Below are 17,828 nucleotides of genomic sequence, written 5' to 3' on the forward strand. Positions count from 1 at the left end.
ATTGGAAGAGGGAGGAAAGTACCTTTTAGAAGTTCTTGAAGGAACTATTTACTGAAAAATTCTATTTTGCAGATTTTCGTGAAAGCAGCTAACTTTGATATAGTATCTCTAGTGCATAATGAACATAGACTTGAAAGAATAATGAAAAATTCAAAAGACAGACTTTATTAAAATATGCATAGAAATACACAAATCAGACTGCACAGAACGAATGAAAAATTCCCATTAACAAAGACAACATTTTCATCAGGTCCCTGCAATATAAATTTGGGTTACAATTTGGCTCTAACTATATATACTTGGGCATTAACAATATAAATTTGGGTCACAATTTGGCTCTAACTATATATACTTGGGCATTAAAATTCAAAGTTGTTTTCATGTAACAACTATTCAAATACAACATGACAGTATCAAGGCTCTATACATAAGAACAATTATTAAAACTATTCTTTAAAATTGAAAAGGAAAAATTTAAATATTTATATATTGCTTGACTCTTATTCCATTTTGAATCCCAGTAATAGGGCACATAAGTTTCAGGAAAACTATGATATGAAATGACAGGTGTCAAAACTGCATTAAAGAAACTATTATTTCACAAGATCAACTGCTTTAAATACACAGATTCTTATACACTTTGCTATTCCAGCTCCACTGCTTCTAGGTTGGCAGACATTTAGAAAATTACATACTTTTTCTGAGCATATTTTCTCAATTCTACAATAATTGTAATAATAATATCCATCTCATAGAGTTGTTGTAAGGATTAAATGAGGTAAGGTAAACCAGGAAAAAACTACACCTAGTATTTGATAAATGGTAAATGCTTAATTAAAGTTTGCTATAATTATATCAAATCCTTAAAACATTTTAAATGTATATAATTATGCCAAAATATAATGCATTTCCAAAATATCTGTATCCCTTTCTTGTATATTTGATGACTGTCAATCATAACATTAGATGTTTCAAAGTACAAATTAATTATATAAAAGCTCTTACGTGATTGTTTTAGCTGTTCATCTGCTTTTTGTGGGTAAATTGGATGCCATGTATAATCAATTGTAAGCATGACACTTGGGACAGTCCAGCATTCAACCCAACCAGATCTTTGAAGAATAAAAAATAAAGTTTCTAGTCAAATGCTTATTCCTTTAATTGTATACGAATAGCAATTACAAATAATTTTATTATTATTCTTTGACAGATCAGAAGGGTAGAGGTCTCCACATATTAACACAAAATACTCAGAAGACAAATTTTATGTACTCACTTTTCTTGAGTAATGTTCCGCCATTTTGGTTTAACTGTTTTCTGACCACTCTGGCACTCAGCAGGAATACCAGTATCATGAGTCGTTTTATTTGGATGGCAATTCTTTACCAACATAAATAATGAATATTTACTAGGGTGGCAATCTGGTAAAAACAAATGAAGATCCACATCTTCTCCCTAAAAAATAATTTATAATGACCCAAAGTAATAAAATAAGTACATAAACATGTTAGGTTACTATTTACAACTAAATCTATCTATAATAATCTTGATAATAAATTTGAAAGAAAATAATGAATTTCAAAAGGCAAATTTTTCATTGAACAGTCAGGTTAATAACTGGAATAAGGTTTTATATTGACTAAAGCAATTCTGATTAGAAAGAAACCAAGATATAAATAAACATCAGTTTCCACAAAACAGTAAAAAGATTATCATCCATGGGTATCTGTGGATATGTCACAAGTAACTCAGTAAAAAATAAAAATAAAAAATTCTGTCATTAATATTAAGCTCAGATAGAATGTGTTCTGTATTTTTTTTTGTTATCATTAATCTACAATTATGTGAAGTACATTATGTTTACTAGGCTCCCCCCTTCACCAAGTCTCCCCTACAAACCCCATTATAGTCACTGTCCATCAGTGTAGTAAGATGTTATGGAATCACTACTTGTCTTCTCTGTGCTGCACAGCCCTCCCTATACCACCACCCCCCCACATTATACATGCTAATTGTAATGCTCCCTTTCTTTTTCCCCACCGTTATCCCTCCCTTCCCACCCATCCTCCCCAGTCCCTTTCCCTTTGGTAACTGTTAGTCCATTCTTGGGTTTTGGGAATCTGCTGCTGTTTTGTTCCTTCAGTTTTTCTTTGTTCTTATACTTCCCATATAAGTGAAATCATTTGGTATTTATCTTTCTCCGCCTGGCTTATTTCATTGAGCATAATACCCTCTAGCTCCATCCATGTTGTTGCAAATGGTAGGATTTGTTTTCTTCTTATGGCTGAATAATATTCCATTGTGTATATGTACCACATCTTCTTTATCCATTCATCTACTGATGGACACTTAGGTTGCTTCCATTTCTTGGCTATTGTAAATAGTGCTGAGATAAATATAGGGGTGCATATGTCTTTTTCAAACTGGGCTGCTGCATTCTTAGGGTAAATTCCTAGAAGTGGAATTCCTGGGTCAAATGGTATTTCTATTTTGAGCTTTTTGAGGAACCTCCATACTGCTTTCCACAATGGTTGAACTAATTTACATTCCCACCAGCAGTATAGGAGGGTTCCCCTTTTGGATGTGTGCTGTATTTTTATTAACTTTTAAAATATGAATGTGTCTTGATTCTAGTAAGTCTTGTTTCCTCAACTGGCTTTTAAGAATTATGAATTGGTGTTTCAAAGGATTTTCATTTGGCTTCACTTTTTTCTTTTCAGGGCCCTTAATCTTTGTTAATCTTGTTAATCATTAATCTTGATGCTCGGTTTCTTAACAGGCAGCATAATAGAGAGGTTAAAAGAGCCTTAAACTGTATTGCTTGTGGTCAAATTCCAAGTCAGCCACTTACTAGCTACATGAAAAATTACATAAACTAGGCTCCCCAATTTCCTATCCCATAAATGGAGTTAACAACTATCTCAAGAAGGCTGTTCTGAGAATTAGATGAGTTGCTACATAAAAAGCACTTAGAATACTGTCTGGCACATAGAAACTGTTTAATAGGTGTTGGCTGCTCTTATTATTGTTGCTCTTTTCAGCACAATAGCCACCATCAATACTACAACTACTACTGTTTGCCCATGTGCTAAGTTAGGTGTTCTACAAAACTGAATTCATAAGAGCTGACTTCTGGATGAAAAGAAGAAAGGTATTTATGGTTATTTCTTGAATTAACAATTACAATTAGGTATGAAAAATAGGAAAGCATAATATCCAATTTACACAAAGTAAACACTGGAGTTAGAAGTGGTTTTTAAAAGAACATATAGATTAGCCACAGAGGATAGAAATGTGCTGTAAGAAAATAATAAATTCAGGGAATTTTTTTTAAATCATTGTTCCAACTTCTGTTGGGGAACTGAGGACAATGGAAGAACATTAGAGTTAACTACAAAAAAAACAGCAGCAATTCTGTGACACTAAATTTAGTAAAAAGAGGAAAGCTAAAATACTTCAGGTGACAATGGGATGGGCAGGCAATAGTAAAGATAAGTCGATGCAATAAACAATGCATCCAATTATACGTACTCTTAAAGAGAACTTGGTATTGCATGTAGCTGGAACAAAGTCCATAAAAGGCAAAGAGAAATCAATGTTTAGTGTTTCTCCACAGGCTGACAGATACACTACAAAAAAGGAAAAGAAAAGGAAATTTATTTTTGACTTAATTAAAATTTTAAATAATTAAAATTGCCTCAAATACACACCTAAACAAAAGACAGTATGCTTAGTTCAATTCAAACTCTGAAGTAGCTCTCTGAGAGACTCCCAATAGAAAAAAGATCAATTATAGTATCTACTACAATTACAAAATCAATACCAATTTTTTTTGTTAGTATTTGTTTTAATGAACAGAATATTTAACCTAACTTGTAAAAATTCTTACCATTTTCCTGTTGTTTAGTGGAACAGTCAATCCAATTGTGTTGATTAGCCGCCCAAATCATTTCAAATTGATGAAACATGATTTTAAAATTCCATGTATAAGGAACAAATGAAAAAATATCTGGAGCACTATCACTGGACCAGTCTTGAATTAAATCTAAATTATTGGGGTGAGAGACAGAAGTAAAATTAACAAGTTCAGGAAACAAAATGTAAAGATTCTAACACCATACAAAATTAATTTTTCTTTTGCAACTAAAAAGAACTTTTATACGGAAATATTAAAAGGTAATTAAGATATAGCTGACTTATTTAATAGTAAATAGATGTTTACTTACTAATCATTGTTCTAAATTAAAAACAATTATGCATTTCATATATCTATTATTTAATAAAGAAATTTTAGAGGATAAAAAAGGAAAAAAATCATCTGCTAGTCCACTGTCCACATATTCAACATTGTGGATATGTTCCTTCTAGCTCTTTTCCCTGTGTAGATTTTATACTATCATAGATGTACATTTTGTATATTGCTTTTTGTCACTGAATCCAAAACTTTTCCATGTCATTTTACAGGCATTAACAAAGAGTTTAATAACAGTTACTTAGAGAGATTTAAGATATACTTAACAATTTACTATATATGGATATTTAGACTCCTTCCTAATTTTTGTTATATAACATTATGTGTATTTTTGCGCAAGAAATTTTATATATTCTGGATTACTTTGTCAATATAGGCTCCTGAAGTGGAATACTAGATCAAAGTTTATGAATTTTCTCAAAGTTATCATAAATTACAGAATTGCTTTCCAAGAGTAGCTATCCTCTTACCAGAAATGTAATCTTGATCATCTATTTCATTGTATCCTCTTCTACATTATATTTTTCTCTACTCCTTTCTCTTTCTGAAGGTATGGCTTAATAACTGCTATTTGAAAAATGGCAACTCACTTCAGTTGAATTTCTTAATTACAAGTAGGGTTGAACATTTTTTTCATGTTGTTTTATTCATTAAACATATACTATAGACTGTCTTATTGTGTGCCATACTCTGTTCTAGACGCTGGGAATATAATGGTGAACAAAACAGACTTTGCCTTCTCAGAATTTACAGTCACCTTTGTTGACTGTGAGTTATTGTATTGATTTTTATGGTTTAATTGTTGCTTTTTAAATTATGTTCATATACTTAGTCTGCTTATTCTTGGTATCTTAATTTTTTTTTAACCTCAGTAGGCAAAAGCTCCTCATATAAAGATGTTAGCCCTGATCTATCACAGTGGTTTCCTCTACTTCTTCTGGCATTCACATCATTACATGCCTTGTATACATGTAGCAATAATATCTTTCAATAAATGGCCTCCTCCCAGAGGTGTCAAGCTCATCTTTGCAGACTTACCATACATAATATAGTGCTATGCACATAAAATTAGAAATGTGTGTATGTGAGAAAAACAATGGAAACAGAATAGTCACAGCACAGACTTTGACACTAGACAGTCCTACACTTAAATTCTGGCTTTACCATTTTACTAGCAATGTAATCTTGAACAAATGACTTAAGTGCTATCAGTTTTCTCTTTTACAAAATGGGGACAACTTCACAGACTTATGGTAGAAATTGAGATGATGAACTGTGAAATTTTACCAGAGTAATTGCCACAGAGTAAACACTCGATAAATGGTAGCATTTATTAAATTATTTCTAAGAAAATAATAGGTAAACAATTAAATATTTAAAGTAGTTTTCTTTAAATTTTTGACCTTTAATTTGAAAAATAACAGATTCAGCTGTGCAATCAGAAGTCAAATTTACCTTAATATATGAAACTCATTAAAAATTTAGCTGCAATGTACAGAAATTAGAAGTTGTGCACATACATTAACAATTCCTCTGTTAATGAAATGGCAAGGAAATACAGTTAATACCAATGTCAATACTAATTTATATTAATATTAATAAGATGTAGCTTAATATATCAACAAAAAAGATACAGTTTTACTTTATCAACATAGTGATTTCCTCTGTATTCATGTCTTAGTCACATGCATTTGTTAATTTCACAATTCATGTTGTACTCTATATGCTCTTTTGTATTGTTTCACTTGTCTAAGTCTAGTGCAAAAACAAGACTTATGACTTTAAGCAATATGCCTACAAGTTCTGTGTGAACTGAGATTATGGTTCATATTTGTTTTGAATCATTATTTAAAGGAGACTTTCAACTTATACAGGTTGCTTTATCTTTGGTGAGTTATTTATCTACTTTATCTACTTTACACTTTGGTGAGTTAAATGATTCAGATATAATTGCTACTAAAATATACACAAATTCAAATAATCTACTAATCATCTCAGGAAACAATGGAATTTTATAAAATTATCAGCCAATTTCTATTTTCACAAGTCTTATTAGTTTCTCTTTATTTGAAATTCAATATATTCTGCAATATAGTTTCCATACCAGCTTATGTATTATCTTTGCTGATACATATTAAAAATGACAATAAAATATTTCTACTAGGAACCTTAACAACTATTTATAATATGTATTTCTCTCAAAACCAAAAGCTGCTCTCATTACCAGATGGTCTTATCAAATAACGATTAGATAAAAGGAAGCACTTTCTTGATGACTGCCTTACTCATTTAGACAACAAATTTTTAAAATTATTAGGTTGGTAATCTAAATGTTAGTCTGAAAAAAACTTATAACTCACTTTACAATTATGGTCTTCGGTAAATGCCCTCTAAAATGTCAGTCAACTGGTACTGCAGCTTTGCAATACAGTTATTTCTTCTCCCCCTTTTCAGAATAAATCTCATTGAATTTCATTACTCCCAGAAGAGATTTCACTTCTGTCTTTCTCTTACATTTTCCATTCTTGAGAGTCTATATTATATTTATCACGAAACTCTTTGTCTCACAATGAAATCTCCTAAGAATTTTATGTCACTAATAATTGGCATGAGAATGGCTGTTGAATATTAGCATTCTCTCACACTAAACAGAATGATTTTCTGCAGAAATCCATCAGTAGAGAAATATGAAACTGAGAAAAGAGAAAGGCAGTTCAAACACTATGACTAAGTATATTCATTCCTAAACAATTATACCCTCTGGTAATCAAACTTTTTAAAGAATAAATAATTTTTTAAAGGATTCTAGTAAGCAACACAAGAATTATGACTGGAAGTTACAGCTGTTAAATCTGGGAGGTGAGAACTTAAGTAGTGTACTTTATTGCTTTAAATTACTTCAAATAAATTTTAGGAAATACACAGTGAATTCCAACAGGCATAAGCATGAAGACTAGATTTAGAGAAAGAAAATACTTTAGGGAGAACATAGTTATAATTTAGGAAAGAGTACTTGGCTGTTTAAAAGTAACTAATATAATACTCTTTCTAAATGAGGGTGCTTCTACAAAAAAAAAAAAATTAAATACTGAGGAATTTATACTTCTATTCCAACTATTCTTAGAACTGCCAGAGTTCGAGTATGTGAAATGTTTGAAGGAAAAATAATGGTGAAGGATTAAATGCTTGAAAATAATAATCTATTTCAAAGTTAAAACTGTAAAATCTTAAGTGAGAGGGAAAAGATTATTGTTGAAGAAGCTATATCTAACAGACTCCTGAGCCATACTACTTGGGTTGGAATCCTAGTTTGACAAACTCACTAGTCGTGGGACCTTGGACAAATTGACTGACCACTCTAACTCACTTTCCTCATCTGTAAAATAAGAATACCGATAACAGATGATCTCAGAGAATTATGAGGATTCCGCAATATATGCAAATCACTTAGAACAGAGACAGACACATTATACACACTATAAGTTTTAGCTATTATTTTTTCATAAATTTGAATTGAACAGTACTCATTCAATCTTCTGTTTCAGTGACAAAAGTTTCACTTGCCAAAATTTCTACTACTGAAGCCTTGGAGAATTATATAACTTCAAGAATGCAGAAGCACTCTATCTAGTCCCCAAGCAACTGGAAAACAAATATAAAAGACTTAGGATGGAGCATATTGTAGTAATGGTACTATAAAAGGCCAAAAACCTAGCAATAGCAAAATTAGGGTAGAAACTGTAATTACTATTTCACTAATAAGGAAACTGAAATTTAAACAATTAAGTGATGTGGTCAACATCATATGGCTAGAAAGTAATGTCAGGACAGGACTACCTGTGAATACCTTAGTGACATTATTCCCTCAAATATGTAATAGTACTCAGCACAGACCAGATGCCTGTAAATAATTGGTAGATGGATGGATAAATGTAATAATCAGTCAAGGAAATATTAGAACCTGGCAAATCAGACGCACTTTCTTTGGCTAAACTTTTTACAAGAAGACTCCTTAAATGCTATTTATTTTTATGTAGTAATATTCAGAAACCAAGAGTACATGTTCCCCTGTTTTGAAATATGAATAGCTATCATAATATGCTACAAGAAATAAAGGAATTTTTTCCAACTAATGATAGCATTACCTCAATTATACATACCAACAGAAAAGGGTTAGGCAGGTCCTCCAAATACGAAGATAACATATGTGACTATTTGAATATACTGTTTGTGGATTACAGTAACTAAAACAAAATAATGAAACCATGCTGATGTCTGATTCAGGAAGAGAAAGAAGTTGATTGAGCTTCCCCATCTTAACCCCCACTAGACTGACACCAAGCAGCAGCCTGAGCTGCTCAATTTGGGGTTCACATTTTCCATGTTTGGCTTAGAAGGAAACATAAAATATCTGCATTTAAGTTTTTCCCTCTCATATTCCAGGCCCAAAAAGAAGTGTAAAAGTAGGAAAGCATGAAATATATCATCATATCTTTAAGTTAAATCTAAAAGCAAACTTACTGAATATAAACAAGTTCACTGAGATAAATCTCATTGTATTTATAATTACCAGAAAATTACCTGTAAAGAAGTTCTTCTGGGCAAAGATGAAGTGGTAGGTGGCTTTATAAACCTCTAATTCACACTGCCACATCTGTGGCATATTCCATATTCGGGGATAGCTGGCGTTAATGTGGAACTGCAAATCAAATGTTAAGTAAAAATATTAGAGCTCAAAATGTGACATTGTGTGAACAGCATTAGAAATGAACTCACACACACTGGTGAGTAATTAAAACTTACTTTCCTACTGAGCGGAACAGAAGGTTCCTTCAAGATTTTAATATTGATATGGCTAAAGGTCAATATCCATGGTTACGTCCAGCTCCTTGAAATACTAAGCCAAGATATGATCAAAAACTTTAAGAAAAATCAGGCCACAGTTTTGCTACTATTCTCTAGTTAAACTACCAGTAACAGCCAATGTTCTTAATTCCTCCTTATGCCTAATTTGTTAAGTGAGAAGCTCAGGGTAAGGGAGTGTGTAATGCAATGCATACTGTCACAAAGAAGTTTGACCAAAAATAGCTGCTGGAATCCAATTAGATAGCACAGTGGTTATGCATCTGACATGGTGCTTTGTGCTACAGTCCACCTGCTAACACTTGGCAATTCTGCAAAGGCAAGGGCTGCCTGACCAGGAACTGCACAGCACTATTTATGAGCAATAGCTTAGAAATTCATTAAAATGTTGAATATGCCAGTTTAATATATTTTTATGGCATTTCATATATTCTTGGTAATTGTAAAAATTTCTTAATGTATGTACACATGAATGTGTAAATATGCTTGTTTAGACAAGCAATTAAGGACCTAATGGTCCCATTTACATAGAGGAACCCTTCCTGACATTAGTCATCCCACAGAGGCTTCTGCTATTATTGTTGTTGTCCCTGATATAAAATAATTATCTACTTGATTAATTAGTTGCCAATCTTCAGTTTTAATAATGAGCATTTACATTTTTTCTGTGTCTAACAGGAAGTAATCCAGGTATCAATAAGATTGTCTTCCTTTTTACTTTATTCATCAAGTAACAAGCATAATGATTTATTAAACCTTGAGAAAGAATCCAAAGGGGCCAGAAAACACATAGTAAAAAATTGTTTTATTTACAGCATAGAAGAGAGTTGGTCTATCTATACAATGAAGTATAAAAATAAATTCTAATCCCTTGAATATAAGCATGAACAATTTTTTCATGGACAAATCTCCTCATGCCAGGGAAACAAAATAAAAAATGAACAAGTGGGACACTACATCAAACTAAAAAGCTTCTGTACAGCAAAGAACACCTCAGCAGAACAAAAAGGCATCCTGCAGTATGGAAGAATATATTTGTAAATGATTCATCTGATAATGGGGGTAGGGTTAACATCCAAAATATATAAAGAACTCATATGCCTCAACACCCAAAAAACAACCTGATTAAAAAAATGGGTGGAGGACCTAAACAGACACTTCTCCAAAGAAGAAACACAGATGGCCAACTGGCACATGAAAAGATGCTCCACATCACTAATCATCAGGGAAATGCAAATTAAAACCACAATGAGATATCACCTCACACCAGTTAGAATGGCCACTATCCAAAGGACAAGAAATAACAAATGTTGGTGAGGATACAGAGAAATGTGAACTCTCCTATACTGTTGGTGGGAATGTAAATTGGTCTAGCCACTGTGGAAAAGCAGTATGGAGGTTCTTTAAAAAACTACAGAAATACCATAGGACCCAGTAACTCTATTTCTAGGAACTTACCCAAGGTAAACAAAATCCCTGATTCAAAAACATACATGCACCCCTGTGTTTATCACCGCATTATTTACAATAGCCAAGATATGGAAACAACCTAAGTGTCCATCAAGATATAAATGGATAAAAAAGAGGTGGTACTTACACACAATGGAATACTATTCAGCCATAAAAAGAAAAATAATCCTGCCATTTGCAACTACATGGATAAACCTAGAGGGCATTATGCTCAGTGAAATAAACCAGGTAGAGAAAGACAATACCATATGATTTCACTTATTTGTAGAATATACAAACAAAGCAAAATGGAAGGAACAAAGTATCAGTAGAATCATAGACACCAAGAAGAGACGAGGTTACCAAGGGAGAGGGGTTGGGGTGGGTGGTGGTGGGGTAGGGTGAAGGGGATAAAGGGAAACAATAATTTGCAATCAGAATATAAGTTGGTCATGGGAACAGTAGTACAGCATGGAGAATATAGTCAATGATTCTGTAACATCTTTCTAAGTTGATAGAAAGTAACTGTACTAGATGGGGTAAGGATTTAATAATATGGGTAACTGTTGAACCACTGTATTATATATTTGAAACAAACATAAAATTGTATATCAGTGATACTTAAATAAAAAAACCCAACAATATTCTAACAACTTTCCACATTTTGAATGGTCAAAAACTCACATAACATTGCCTTATATTCACTTTCCCCACACGAGATGTACAGCAACAGACAGATGAGATGCCAAAGGGAGGCCATGACACTGGAATCTACTCTTCTTCCCCAAAATAGGCCCAAGAGCACCTGGTGATGGACCATTTGATGACCTCCCAGTCATTAAAGTTTCATATTAAAAAATTAAAACCAAATTCATACTTTATGCATGTACACATATCATCACATACTCTACACTTACTGCTAACATTTCTGCTTCTAAAAGGGTCCGGTACTGCATGCTGGTAGTGGCGTCAACATGTAAGAGTTGTCCTTTAATTGCAGGTGTATAACCTAATAAGTCAAGACATAAAAATTAAAAACCTAAATACACACACACACACACACACACATATATAATTGAAAATTTTGGGCTGGAAACAACTCCCACTACAATCCAAAAAAAAGGAATCCCTAAAAAATAGTGGTCAGTTGCTATTTAAATACACCCCAACGATGGGGAGTTGCTATCTAATAGGCAACCTTTCTTATTTTGGACAGCTCTGAAGGAAGAAAGTTCCATCTTCATATAATGTCTGTCCTGATTTTGCTTTCCTATGCAAAATACAAGTCTATTCTCTAAAAGATAGTTTTCAGCTATTTAAGATAGCTTTCATGTCTATCCTTCCACTAACCCAACAGGACATATTCTCATCATGGGAAGTGCCACAGCACACTGCTTGAGGAAGACTCTGAATGAGACCAAGGATGCAAGGAAAGCCCAGTTGGGTTCTTGGGAAAGAGTAGGTATTTTTTAAGATGACAGTTTGAGGGGGGAAAAGAGACTCAGGTCTTAGACTATAACCAAGGGACAATAAGAAATGTACTCAAATATACTTAAAACTTTTCTCAGAGATCCAGGTGTTTGAAAAAAAAAAAAAAAACAGAACAGGATGCATGCTGAACTAGCCATATACTAATGATCATAGAGTTAGTGTTCATAGAAGGGTATCCCATCAAGAAGTGAAATACTCTGAACCTTTTCCTTATGTAATGACAGTTTCTAAACACAAGCTATTCTTATGTAATGACAGATAACCAAACAACAAAGCCCCATTCTGAACAAAAGCAGAAAATTTCTAAGACTAAGACCTAAGTCTATTTTTCCCCCTCAGTCATCTTAGAAAATACCTAACCTGTCCCAAGAATCCAAATGGGCTTTCCTTAGACCTCTAGACTCACTCAGAGTTCCATAAGCAGTGTGCTGGGGCACTTCCCATGGATTTGTAATAGGTGTGCTCAAGATATTGATCCCCTAAGCCCTCAGGTAACCCCTTTTTTCCAATGTACCAATAACTATACAAAAACATTTTATACAAAGATTATTTCCTATGTACACGATCAGTTTAAAAATGGCAGAAGCATTCACTTAACTAAACCATTCTCAATTTTGTGGAAGCCCCAGTTACCTTCCCCCACTATTATATCTCTTTAATGAAGGCTTTCCTAAAAGATGCTCTTTACAACTGACTACTCTGAATCCAACAGACCTAGAGAAACTCATGCATCTGCTTCAAGACTCAGGGGGAAAAGGTGCACCATATCATTCTCAGTCAGTTTCCATTGATCACCTAAGCAGACACACCCGACTGCTACCTGTTTATGCTAGCTGTTAAATCTACCTGCTTTATTCTTACACTAGCAATAAAACAAGTGACACAAACAAGAAAAGACAGCAAAGAATGATATAAAAATTACTCTAATTATAGTTAGCAATAGTAACATTGCTGGCTAGTGATTAAAAAATACGGTTAAGTTCCTATTCTCTGCACTCCCAAGAAAATGAATAAAGTAGAATTTAATTTTAATTGTTCTCAGTTACAAATGTAGTAAGAGGATAGAAAGAAGGAAAATGAAGAAGGATATATAACATTCTGATAAATCAAACAAGAAGTATTTAATCACGTTCTTGATTAACTTGATTCAAAGTCCAAATTTCAAATATATAATGAACCAGATTATCTCAGCTTAGATGAAACTATAGCTATCAGGGCATTATTTAATATTTTAAACAGGAAATGTTTACTTTTTTAATGGTATGGTATTCAAAGTACCCTGCTTATTCCCTGGCAAAATCTACTAATAATACAACCTAAAACAAAGCCCATTAGTCATTCAGTCAATCACTGCTCATATACCACATGCCAGCTATGTTCAGCACCAAGTCTGTATTGGTAAAAATAAAAATATAGCACCTGCTCTCACAGAACCAAAGAATAACAGGAAAAACATATGCTACACACATTATACTCACTCTTACAAAAGAAAAGTATAGGGTATAATGAAAGCATAGAATTATAAGACCTAACTTGATTTAAAAAATTTTCTCTTCTCTCTAGGTACACAAATAATTTAATTATGTAATAATTAGTGTCCTAACTATAGGTATTTTGAAATATAATAGAAAACTGGAAAAAGAAAACCCCATTAACGTTGGACTAAACAGACTAACAAGCTATTATTTATATATCATTTTCCTATGAATAATTTAAAACAGAAGAATATTCATTACAGCTTACCATTTTCCTCAACTGTCATTGGAATATTAATTTCTAAATATGAGCCAGCTCCTACATTTACATGTACAGCATTTGTTTCCTGCCAAAAGAAAATAATTTATATAAAACATTTATTTTAATTATACTCCCATCTTTACTTTTCAGTTATTATCACAGAGACAAAATACAATCTCAATGGTATTAAATAGGTATTAAAAGTTCCTAAGAACAAAAAGTTCAAATTTACACCAAAAACACACTAGAACAATTTGGCGAGATATAACCACACTATAGCATGAAGTTCTATTATTAATAATGAACTTCTGTCTACTATTTGGCACTTAATGAAAGTAACATACATATAATTATTGGGGGAAAGGGAGAGCTCATAGAAAGGAATCGAAGGATAGAACTAGTGACCAGAAAAATACTCTGGAAAATAATGTTCAAATTTTAAACACTATTTTCTACCATATTATTTCAATAATTACCCTATTTTTGGTAAACAGCAAGTCAATTGTAGCATCTGCAATAATATTCATCCTTAGTTCAAAAGCAAGGATCTGTCTTGGTCGCCCAGGCTGTGCAATTTCAGAAATTTTCAGAACTTGATAATCAGGTGGGAAGAAAAACTTCCATAAACAATCTCTATATAAAGAGGTAGACAGAAAAATGATATATTATTCAAACAAAATTACTTCTGAAGAGGGACAGAAATCAGTATTCTAACTTTATATTATCACTGCTATCTCATTTAACAATTAGAAATGAAATAGAAAAAAAAAGAAGTCACAAAATAACACCTACTTAATTTCCTTTCAGTAAAATGAAAAACCATTTTCTCCAATATTTCTATATTTCCAGAGATCAATGAGCTTTGTGCATTTAATAAATATACTATCAAATGAGACATAGGTAAGACCAAAATTGTGAGTATCTCATGATACTCAAGCATATCATGAGAAATTAAAGACTTTCTACAAGAATATTAATTGTCAAAAAAAACTGAAGGATTGTTTAATTAGAATCATCATTCCATTTTGAACAAGTTGCTTAACCTGTCTGAGGATACTTCACCTGCTTTCTTTTCTGTAAAATAGGAGGAACGTATCCAGTCTCATAGAATAGATACAAGGATTCAATGACAACATATACGGAAAAAACTAGCAGTATGTAGCATGTGGGAAAAATGGCTCTTGTTTATATTATTTTCATAATCATTATTTTTAGTCAATATTATGCCAATAAGAATCTAGAACAAAAGATTTCTAAAAAGCAAACAAGGGTCTGGAGGCCATGGATCTAATGTATTTTCCGTCCCTAATTATTTTGACAAAAATTAAAGAACCCAAGAAATTTTCAATTCAAAGTCTCCTATGTGAGTAAAAATTAATATAATATCACTCATACATTCAGAGATGGTGCTAGTTTGTGGATTTTAAACAGGAAGGGTTGTGGAAGGAATCACCAGTCACAGGAAATGCTGCTTAGAATAAATAAGACTGGGAAAAATTAGATGAACAGAACAAAATTTGCAAACTGACTTATCACAGAATATAACTTGCCATCATTACATTAATATGTGTAAAAGGAAAGTAACATTATGCAAAGTTTTTGGCTAAGACACAATTGTATAAAACTAAGACTATTAAAGACAAAGGCTCGAACATGACCATTAGATGATCATGGACTATAAGGTGGCTAGCAGGATATGGTGAAAAGAGCAGTGGACTTGAAGGGCTGATGGAAAGTTTGGCTCTACATGTTATAGCTTCACTATCTTGTCCAAATCACTGAACCTTTCTACAACTCTTGTTTTCTCACACATACAATGAGCTTACCTCACCTGCCCTGTGTTAACTTACTGGGTTATGAAGATCAAGTGTGAAAATATAAATGAAAACACTTAAGTAAAAGCAATGACACGAAACAACGTTAGGAATGTCTGCATTATTGTAATGATCATCTAAGAAGTAAGTGTAATCTGAAAGTTTGTATTTCAACAATATCATGAAAATACAAAAGGAAAACCATGAAGGAAAAGCTGAATATCTTAAAGTTTCAGGAAATCATGTAAAGGTGATATAACATTAAATTCTACAAGCTAAAAAGTCATGCTACATCAGGGATCAAAAGTTCTCACAAGGCTGAATGAACTATCTATTGCAAAACAGCTGAGATTTCTTCCTATATTTTTTACATTAATAGGTGGAATGCTAATAAAATGACTTTACTATTCATATCTGATTACAGTACATATTTGTGTAGAAACTCAGCATGGGAAGGGAGAAAAGGAAATGGCTTACAAAAGAGGAAATGCACCATTTGTACATGTGAGGAGATAAGTATTATTTATGTTAGTAAACTAAATCCATATGAAATGTCCTTCCTCCCTTCCTTTTACCCCACTTTTCCTTTCCTCTTCCTCCCTCCCTCCTTTTTTCCTTCCCTCCTTCCTGCCTTCCTTCCTTCCTTCATTTCTTCCTTCCTTCCTTTCTTTTTTTAAGAAACTTGAACAGTTTTGTTAAGTCCAGGTTAAGAAATGTATCACTGATCTCTCCTGGCAGTGGCAGGATTTACTTGAGGAGAATTTGTCAAGCATATTTTTCTTTCGTGTTAACTTCAATATCATTTCTCTACATAATAATACAAAGACACTCCAAAAATGATTATGACTATATATAAAAAGAATTGTAGTTTGGATTTTCATATAAATATATGCTAATATTTTTGATGTAATAAAATTAAATATGTTTAAGAAGAATCAACTTTATTCGAGTGCTAGAAATGCAAGAATATTTTGTGTGTTTGTGTTAAAGCACTGTTTTAATTTTTTCTTATGTAACTATTAATGGAATGTAAAAATCCTCATTTTCAACTATTCCATAGTAAATATAGTATGGTTTACTCCAGGAAAGAATTTATCATAAAAGGAAAATCAAAATCTAGTAAGTTGAAAAGTGTTTGCTTTTTAACCTGAAATTTCAAGCTGTTTACCTTCAAGTCTAATAAAAAAAAACCTAACCTAGAACTTTATAATGCATCGTATAATACAAGTTTTCAAATAACAAACTTACTTATTCATTTGCCATACAATTGTTAAATAGCTACTTAATAGTGCAGATATTCCTATATACTGGAGATACCAAGATTAAGAGAACATAGTACTCAACAAAATTAAGCATAAAGAAAGTCAGTGTATCAAGTCAGTCTTAGTACCCTTTCATTAACAATCAATGGTCCAGTATTATCCGCTTCAGTGAATGATTTGGCTTGTCTTTCTCCATACAAGCTAGTGTATGAATGGAAAAACTAAACTTAAGAAATGTCTATTTACATATAAATTTAGATATTCATTCATAATTAGTAGTAAAGAACCCCTCCTTTGTTTAAAATTCTTCAATAAATATAAAGATATTCTTAATATATTAAAAATAATAATTACTTCAAAATAGAATGACTAAAAATATAAAAAACTTTTCAGACACTCAATTTCTATTACCTACAATAAAAATCTGTATTTCTTCACTACCTACAAATTTCTTTTAACAACCTATACAACCTATAAGACAATTCTTTACTGTCATCATACATCTGCAGAACTATTCCTTTGCCTCAATTATTTATTCTCCTCTTCCTTTTCTACTTAACTCCCTATTTATGTTCAAAACTCAACTCACAGGTTACCTCTATCAAAAAGCCTTCCCCAATTCTTCTCCTCTCTAATCTTTAATATTAATTTTGTACATGTTATGGGCTGAATTATGGTCCCCTAAAAGTTCGTATGTTCAAGTGCTAACCCCCAGTACCTCAGAATTTGACTTTATTTGGAGACAGGGTCTTTAGAGGGGTAATTAAGTTCAAATGAGGTCACTAGGGTGGGCCCTAAACTAATGTGACTGATATTCTTCTTAACAGGAAATTTGGATACAGAGAACTCTAAGACTTACAAAAGGGAAGACCATGTAAAGAAGATACAGAGAAGATGGCAATCTATAAACTAAGGAGACAGGCCTCAACCACACCCCTACTTTACCATCTCAGAAGGAAG

At 32.4% G+C, this 17,828-nt stretch overlaps 1 protein-coding gene across 1 annotated transcript in view; it reads right to left on the reverse strand.

Moving 5' to 3' along the window:
- Nucleotides 1-17,828, reverse strand: part of BLTP1 (bridge-like lipid transfer protein family member 1) — a 206,293-nt gene that overhangs the window by 150,907 nt on the left and 37,558 nt on the right. The window contains 8 exon segments of the mRNA XM_073238071.1: nucleotides 1,006-1,112; nucleotides 1,277-1,455; nucleotides 3,532-3,629; nucleotides 3,890-4,045; nucleotides 8,834-8,951; nucleotides 11,482-11,573; nucleotides 13,799-13,877; nucleotides 14,269-14,425. Coding sequence (XP_073094172.1) covers nucleotides 1,006-1,112; nucleotides 1,277-1,455; nucleotides 3,532-3,629; nucleotides 3,890-4,045; nucleotides 8,834-8,951; nucleotides 11,482-11,573; nucleotides 13,799-13,877; nucleotides 14,269-14,425 — 986 coding nt within the window.

The sequence above is a fragment of the Manis javanica genome, chromosome 5 (assembly GCF_040802235.1).
Source record: "Manis javanica isolate MJ-LG chromosome 5, MJ_LKY, whole genome shotgun sequence".
Classification (NCBI taxonomy): Eukaryota; Metazoa; Chordata; class Mammalia; order Pholidota; family Manidae; genus Manis; species Manis javanica.